The 8,858-nt window shown below is 46.0% G+C and overlaps 1 protein-coding gene across 1 annotated transcript; it reads right to left on the minus strand.

The window, feature by feature from the left end:
- Positions 1-6,120: 6,120 nt before the first annotated feature.
- LOC8026940 (microtubule-associated protein RP/EB family member 1-like) lies at positions 6,121-6,984 on the minus strand. The gene has a single exon (XM_040205691.1). The coding sequence runs from the start codon at positions 6,979-6,981 to the stop codon at positions 6,121-6,123; it is 861 nt and encodes a 286-aa protein (XP_040061625.1). The 5' UTR covers positions 6,982-6,984.
- Between the last annotated feature and the right edge of the window lie 1,874 nt (positions 6,985-8,858).

Raw genomic sequence — 8,858 nt, forward strand, 5'->3', positions numbered from 1 at the left:
CTGAAGAAGGTCTCAGTTGTCGATCAAACTAATACTCAAAAAGAGCTTGATATCATCTGCGAATAACAGCACGTTTGAGTTTACTACGCAAGTAGATATTTCATTGATAAAGATCAAAAACAAAAGTGGGCCCCAATTGGAGCCCTGTGGTACTCCCGATGACGGATAAAAAGGATCAGAGGAGTTATTTAAAATGCGTACGACACAATGACGGTCAGTCAGGTAGCTTTTAAGCCTTAATAAAAGCACAGGAGCAACGCCATTACTCGACAATTTGTGCAGCAGCAAAGCGTGGTTCACCTCATCAAAGGCTTTAGAGAGGTCAAAATAAACAACGTCAACTTGACCGCGATTACAAAAGGTACTGAATAATCAAGGAAGGTACAAAGGTTTGTCTCGACTGAGCGCCCCTTGATAAAATCGTGCTGAAAAGAACTGATACGTCGTTTTGAATAAAAAGACAGACGGGTGTGCATCACTATCTCAAATACCTTTGAAAAAGAACATAGCGATGATACAGGGCGATAGTCCCCAACTTGCGAAGTATCCCCCGTCCAGGGACCAGGGTTGGAAAAAATACATGCAAATATGTATCGAAATACAAATACAAAATACTTCGTCAAAAATGTATTTAATTACAAATCTAATTACATTTCCAGAAAAGTATTTAAATACAAGATACAAATACAACCAAATGTATTTGGTCTCCTCCAAATACTTTTCCAAATACATTCCTCAAAATTTGCGTCAGCGACTTCAGGGCACCTGCAACGGGTTTCTGGGTATCTCATTCTAATTTTGCATCACGCACTCGGGAGTTAGTGTGCGAGGCTCTAGCAACGTAATAGAAATATAATCACAAAAATGTAATCAGCTTGGACGTAATAGGGGAAAAAAGTACAGAGCTTCAAGCAGCTTTTTTGTCGATTACATTTTGGTATAGACCAACAAAGAACCGAGACGACCAAGACGCGCAGCACTAGCTAGAGAATTTATTATTGTTGCAACTCACACCAATTACAAACATCTGGACGACCCGCGCATTTAGAATGTTCCAGGCAAAAATATGGAGGGAAATCAGGTTGGAAAGCATCACAAGTTGTCACAGGCACTTATTTAGCCAGCCTGCCTGTGAACGTCGATTTCGTCACTATTCTTGCCCTGGACTAGCACCGTAATCACAAAGTCACTAAACGCTTGTGCTTGATTGAGAGACACTGCATTCGGTGCAGATCGTAGTTTTCTTCCTGCTCTGGACAGTGACAATAAATTTGAGGGATGTTTTTTCGCCCACAAAATTGTATTTAATTACAATTGTATTTGAAATATCCACGTTTTAGTATTTAAATACACACGTCGAATACCTTACCCAATTTGTAATTAAATACAAATGCAAAATACACAAAGTATTTGAAATACGTATTTCAAATACTTGTATTTGAAATACTGCCCATCCCTGCCACCATCTTATGAATAGGAACTACAATAGACTCTTTCCACACAGATGGAAATATAGCCTTACTCAATGAAATGTTAAATATATGCTCTAAGATAGGCGCAAAAAGATTCGAGCAACCTTTAACAATAATGTTAGGCACATAATCTGTACCAGATGCTACTTTCGGCTTCAGTTTCCTTATAGCCGCCAAGATATCGCTAACAGTGACTTTGTCTACTGCACAAACATCAGAGTGGACAGGATCGTCAAGAAATGCACTATCTTTTGGAACATCAGAGGAAAAACAACCACTGAAATGACTTGCAAAAAAGTTGGCGATATCCTTCGGGTTAGATAGCTAATGAGAATTACTTCTTAGACAGATACCGTGTACCACCTTTTGTATGTTGTCTAGAAAATTTCCAAAACTTATCTGGTGTGTGGAAAAGACTATTTTCTACTGCGTTTGAATGCACACGCTCGTCATGAATAAATACCTTTTCAACAAGAGACCGATAAATGCTAAACTTAGCATACCACATTTGCGATCCATTTATTTTTACGATTTACAACAATGCGATATTTTTATGCAATATATTAGATCTTCAGAATACCACGAAGGGTACTTTCTAGGTTTCGATGATCGTTTTGGAATAAAATTTTCCATTCCATTTCTCACTACCGCCGTAAACGACTTCGCCGCTGAGTCGACTGGGACCAGTCGTAATTTAAAAAAAAAAAAAAAAAACCTATAAAGACCAAAATAATCGCCTGTGTTGAAAGAGTAATACGTCCGCTTTGGTGAGCTGCAGATTTCAACGAATTATGAAAAACAACAATAAAGGGTGGGTGAAAAGCGTCAACTTTGACAAGTGAAACATCCGCAAGAGTTAAGCCGATGATCGGCAGCTTTGAATGCCTCGAAAAAGCTTACGTCGAGAGGCTGTAGCTTGTGTGTCGTGTGTGAAGGAATACGAAGCATAATGATTCCATGTTGTTTTGCATATCGAATCGCTTCAATATTCTTCGTCTGACTACTGTGGCCATGCCAAACAATGAATACCTTGTGGCAATGGCGTAGGCAAGGCGGAGGGGGGGGGGGGGGGGAGGGGGGGGGGCGGGGGGGCGGGCCCGCTTGCTGTCTTGCTCACGCAGTCGGTTTTGCACGGGGCATGGAGCAAAGGGGGAGCGCGGACTATTTCCAGGTTATATGCTTTCGGAAAAAGTGTTTGTGGGCTAGAAAATGCTCAAATAAATAAAATAGGCAATATTTCTTCATTCATGTTTATTTGATGGGATGCGGAACTTGATCTCGGATGTATAGAGAACGGATATTTTTAAAAATGTCTGGTGTGAAGGAGTGAAGGATGGCAACTAGTGACGCGGAGTATAATAGCCGTATAAAAAAGATTGTGCCAGATTGAAATAGAACAACAGATTCTTTTCTCTTTTTTTTTGTATTTTTGGGTTGTGGGCAAAGTTCACTGCTAGGTATAAGCAGATTATATATTTTTTGGTGGAGTGGTTGCCATCGACTGGTTTCACTGAGTGGAGGTTTCTGGAGATAATTAATTTTGCAGCAGCTTTTAGAGCGTGTCAGTTTGAACTGGCATTACCATGAGGTGCAGAAATATTTATTGCTACACCTGCTAGAGTGCTTAAGCAATCGTAAAGACTGTCTGATTTCTGTGCGGGGTACAAGCGTCCTAGGCGTTTGAGGTGCATATAATAGTGATATAACGTTCCTTGCATAGGTTAATGTAGTTGAGTTTTTACCCTTATCTCAGTATTTCCTACTAAATTTAAGGCTCATGATAATCTATTCAGCTCACTTCTAGGTTATAATTATATTCCTGTTGTATCCTAACAGGGTACATTTTCTAATCTGGATTCCCCAAAACAGGCGGCAAAAGCGTGCAACGGGATGCTACGAACACCAACACATCACTCATACAGCGATATTTCGAACGGATGACCGTATTTTTTCAAAAAAAGAGGCGCATTTGGCAGGAATGTTGACGTCATGTTTCTCCGAGAAGGGGAGGGAACGGCCTCGCGTCTTCTCCGCCTCGCGGCCTTGAGGGAGCGAAGCGAAGAAAGGAGAAAAGTAGGTATCTTGACGGTCACGCGCCTCGTCGGCCTGGTTCAATCTCGGCTTCTTTTTTCAAAAATACGGCCTTCCATTTGAGATATCGCCTTACTAGTAGTGTTGTAGGGATTGTAGCGTCACGCCTACATCTCCAGCATTTTTTTTTTAAATCCAAATAACGGTTTACCATCCCTTTAACGTGAGCTTAAAAAGGTTTGTGCATAATGTTTCTAAAAAAGTTCCCGAAAAAACTGACACATTAGTGTAGCTGGCCATGGAGCACGGCCGCTCGATCCCCCAGGCCATAAGTCTCGGCTGTTCATTTGTTTTGTCAACAGTATTTTTTTTCCGTAATCCTAAGCTTTCAATTTAATCAGGATTTTTATTGTCTGCTGTTCCTGGGCTCATGTCGACCGACGTACACAAGTATGGATTTTAGATGCTGTCATCTGATAGTGAAGCCTTGCTAAGGTGTACCCACTGTTGCTAGACTAGCCCCCAAACAAAGCCTTTTTCACGATAACCAGCTTAGGTTTTGAAGCGTGGTTGCTTGGATACGTTTGTAGAATGTTGTCGAGGAACGTCGGTGATGGTAGCGAGTTGCCTTTCTGGTCGAGTAGCAAGAGCTGTCGTGTGTTGAGCCGAAGGATTGTTGCTGAGAAATCTTGAGGTCTGTCTAGGTTTTAGTAGATATGGCTAGAGGTTCTTTTTTATTCTTAGTTAGGGGTTTGTAGGACTTGGAAAGAGAACTGCATCTTTATTTTTGTATTGTAAAATTTATGTAATAAATGTCTCAGAAGGGACTTTGGTCTCCATGGTCTTCGTTTGTGTGGGCACGGCGGAAGGCGGTGAGCGCGTGCCAGGAGGAACGTCCTGCCGCTCAGGCTATGTTAGTGACTATAGATGATCCTGTTTGCAGAGTGGTTGCTTCGTAGCAGATCTGTTCATTCCGATACCTTGATTTCTAGTCTTCACAATTTTATTGCAGGCACGTGGAAGCGGGCCAAAAAGCTGGTTGCAATACGAACCGAAACTAAAATTTTCTGTGTCACGAAGCATTCTTTGCACTTGCTTGGATCAGTTGGTGATAACTGGGGTTCCGTGTTTTCGGATAAATCCAAGAAATACTCGGTCAGTCAATTTTCCGTCACTTTGGATTTATCTGAAAATCTCGAGAGAAAAAAACAGAAAGAAGCTCTCAGGGAGTGCGTCTGAACAGTGAAAGGGGAGGAGAAGGGAAGGGGGGGGGGGGGGGCCTTTCGCCCTGAGTGTCGACCCTAGTTACGCCACTGCGCGGATGGTAATTAGATCATCATCCGTGTTTTTCCGCCGCTTGCTATGCGCCTGTTTTACGAATTTTACCTTTGTACCTTTGGTGCACTTTCATACTCACCACGTGCTTCAAATCGTCCTAAAATTTACTGACCTAGTGGTTTTCGATGACGCTCAGGCTCAGCAAGCTTCTAATTGGAGCTTACTGAGCCTGAGCGTCATCAAGTGCTTAATTGGGCTAGTTGGTTCAACGGTTCATCTTATCCGCAAAGTCGGCCGCAGAGAAACCACATTACCATCAAAACGATGAAATGGAGTGAAGTACTTTTGCGTACTCTTCTCTCGCGGGCAAGGAATAACCTTACTGAGTCAGGGTTTCGAATAATAAATTCGGAATTCTTTTTTCCTTTTAATGGGCAGGAACTAACCTCGCCCAGCCGTGAAAAGTTTTCGAATGATAGATTCGGAAGCTAGTAAACCCTAGGCATGCCAAGGGTCAGGCATTTTCAGAAAATGCCATACAAGTAATTTCTACCTTTGCGTTTGGTGAACCACGCGTTAAATCGCGTGGGTCACTCAGCCAAACACAGGCAAAGAATGTCATTCCGTAGCACTCTGCGGAATGTCCCTTATGCATACAATAGGCTCGACCGCCCCTGTTGAGGGAACGGAATCTATTAATGTTCCCCCCAATCCTTTCGCAACGCCGTGTTGTGTATACATGCAGCAGAGAGATGCTCGCCGACCCATTGCACTTTGGCTCGGAATACTGGGAAACTTGGTGTTGGTGTGACTGGTGACAGTGCTTGGAAATTCGGACACCGCGTGCCGAACCCGATTCGTTCACCCTGGACTCTGTGAAGATGTGCTACAGGCTTCTGGACAAGACACTTGGACATTTAAAGGATCTCCTTCCTTCCTCGGCTCCGCCCCCTTTTCTGCCAGCCACTTTCTGTGGCTCCTCGCGCCCCGCTTGTCGGCTTTGGCGAAACAACCTCCCTCTCTCTTTTTTTCACAATTTTTTCTTCTATCAGCTTTTATCCCCTTCCCTTCCCCCCAATCCAACGATGACCGTTCGGCCCATGGCTGTAACTCCAACGATGGTTTTTCCTCTTTTGCAAGACTTCTCTCTCTCTCTCTCTCTGCGTACTCTCAAAATATATTTTTTTTTTCTTTTTATTATAGGGTATAAACTCGACAAAGAAAAGAAAGGAACGAAACGAACCAGAGCACTGAAGCGTGCGGGAAAAATGGAAACTTGAGAGGACGGTTGGTGAAGTGCATACCAGATGACCGTCGTTTCGAGGCTGCGGTGGCGCCCTCAGTATTCCTCCTCGTCGTTCCGGTCATTACCGACCACGGCCGCCCCCTCTTCGACGTAATCCTCAGGAACCGCGAAGCCCTCCTTCGTGGCATAGAGGATCTCCAGGATCTTCTCGGTGCCCACCGACTTTCCGTTCCTCTGCTCGCGCTCTTGGCACAGGACCTCAATGTCCCTCAGCTTGCCGTAGTAGAAGTCCCGCTCTTTCTCCAGGCCGTCCACCTTGGTCTTCAGCTTGGAAACCTGACTCGTGAGATCTTCCAACTTCTGCGAGCCGCCCCCTGCAGCACCGCCAGCTATCTGGGTGGCAGCGCCAATGTGTTTGGAGTCGAGGCCCGACGCCTTTCTCGTCGTCGGCTTGGTCGAGTGCACTAGCCTGCTGGCGGCCACCTTGTTGTTGTGGGCGGTGCGAGAGGGCCCTGGCTGGGTGCCGTCCCAGATGATGGCACTCCCCCGGGCCTCCATGGGGTCGTACTTCTGGCCGACGTAGTTGGCGTCGAAGAACTTTTTGAACCACTGGACAAACTCAAAGTTGTCCTGAAAGCGGCCCTTGATCATCTGGTCCACGGGGATGTTCTTGTCGACACCAACTTTCTTGAAGGAGGCTTGCAACACCTTGAAATTTTGAATGTACTCGTGTTCCAGGTTGGCTTTGACCTTCACTTTCCTCAAGTTGACGCAACCTGGAAACATCATGTTCATGAATTGGCAATAGGCGGCACCTGAACAGAGCTCCTCGATCCTTGTGTAATGTGTGTGGAGGCAGTCGTTGACCCAGTTTATCATGTCGTACCTGCTCAGGGTCTCCGTTGTGGAATTGGTTGTGGACACGTTGACACACAGCGGATTCTGTTCTCCCATGACTGCTTCGACGGACGGTTCTCAACCCGATGCAAGATGAGCCGTGGAACAACTTGCGCCTCGTGTTGTCTTACTTCTTACTTCGTCTTTGTTGTTTTCGGCGCTTTGATATGTTAATTATAATTGGAATCACATGTTCATTTTCACAAATTAAAAAGCTAGCTAAGATATTTTAGTAAATTATACGGCTTATCGTGAGGATTATCCCATTAAGTTATGTCCCGCTGACCGTATCTCACCTGCACAAACGGTGTGCTTTTTACGGACTTGTAATAAATTTGTTCCAAGTAAGATCAAACACCCTCTATGTAGGCGACGGAAAACAAGGACACTTAAAACGTGAACGCCTTTTAACGGCATGGCAAGAAAAAACGATATTTTTACTCATACTGGAAGTCCCGCGATTCAATGTGGCGACGAATTCATGGAAAAGGTGCGTAACTCCCTTTTATCGTTTTCCAAGAAGACCCTTGGTTGGGTAAAATGCACGTTCATGCATGTTCAACGCACACTCCACCCAAGCAGGATCTTTGTGCTTGGCAGACGATAAATGGGGCCTAATCCTGATGAGCGTGCGTTGATAACGACGCGCTCATATATTGATCATCGCATTTCGTTGTTACCGACGGTTTCAACAATTTACATTCAGCAGGAAAGGAATCAATCCCGGCTCACTGAATGAATACATTTCATGCCGGATTGAAGTGAACAGGTCTATAGACGGAGAATGCAAAACCAAAGCGAAACTCCACATCTGTGAGAAAAACGGGGAGCGCGACATAGTCCCTCCGGGGATGGAAATAACTGCCATAACCATTAGTCGCCAGGGGTACTAACTGGGACGGAAGTAACTTTGGCGCCCCTCCCGTTAGTCACTCAAAGTTGGACCCCCATGACCAACCCTTGCGTGGCTTGCAGCCATTGACATCCCATCAGCTGCAATGGACCTTTCTGGGACGGCCAACGCCCCCAGTGAGCGCTCAGGGGCATTATGGGACCTGTGAGGCCTTTAGTAGTAGTAGTAGTAATCTTTATTGGCTCAGGAGAGCCGTGGCACCGCGGAAAGGCGACAGCCCGTACCATGGAGGCCCGCGGTGCCACGTCTAGTGATGATGATTATGAGGTGGTATATACAAGGGGAGGCGCCGACAATGCTGATGGAGCCCGAGGGCGAAATTGCGGGCCGATGCTGTGGGTGATGAGGGCCCAGAGCCTTCAGTGGGCTGCTCGCCGGGCCGGTCCTCCATCCAGCTGGCAGAAGCGTCGACGAAAGCTCTCCAGTGCGGTGTCCGTAGGCTTCACCGTGCGTTGGGGTGGGAAATTCCTGGCGGTCCGGTGGTGATGAAGACGGCATGCATGAGGAGGACGACCTGCTCTTGTGAACCGCCGCGCGAGTCTTGGAGGTTCGGTGGCCGGCGGTTCAGGCTAGAAGGCCAACTAGCCAAGGCGACCCTCGGCAGGCCATTCGATGCACGTTCTCAATGGAAAAAGCCCTGGCGGTTGACGGTGCGGCCGCTCGCTTCGTTGAAGGCAGCGGCTCCAGGTGGCGGCCTGGTCGAGGCAGACGGCTGCCACCCCCGATGCATTCATTTCCAGGGCCAGAACGTATCGCTACGGCCACCCGGTACAGACTCCTGTCATCGTCGTCGATGACAGGAGTCGAGCCAAGTATAGCCTAGTCGAGCATTTGCATGCTAGGTTGCGTACTCTACCGTCCGAACTTCAGCACCATTCTTAATCCATTCATGCTTCCAGGCGAGCTAACGGTCTTCGAATGTGATTGAAACTAGACTCTAGTTGGCACAAACTGCGTTCTTTTTTTTTTCTTTTTTTTTTTTTGGGGGGGGGGGGGGGCGAAGAAAATAAAATTTTACAAG

Source organism: Ixodes scapularis, unplaced genomic scaffold (genome assembly GCF_016920785.2).
Source record: "Ixodes scapularis isolate PalLabHiFi unplaced genomic scaffold, ASM1692078v2 PGA_scaffold6__148_contigs__length_123643588, whole genome shotgun sequence".
In the NCBI taxonomy this organism is placed as follows: domain Eukaryota; kingdom Metazoa; phylum Arthropoda; class Arachnida; order Ixodida; family Ixodidae; genus Ixodes; species Ixodes scapularis.

Bases quoted from the DNA above. Each gene is read 5' to 3' on its own strand.
- LOC8026940 (XM_040205691.1), bottom strand. From the start codon at position 6,981: ATGGGAGAACAGAATCCGCTGTGTGTCAACGTGTCCACAACCAATTCC.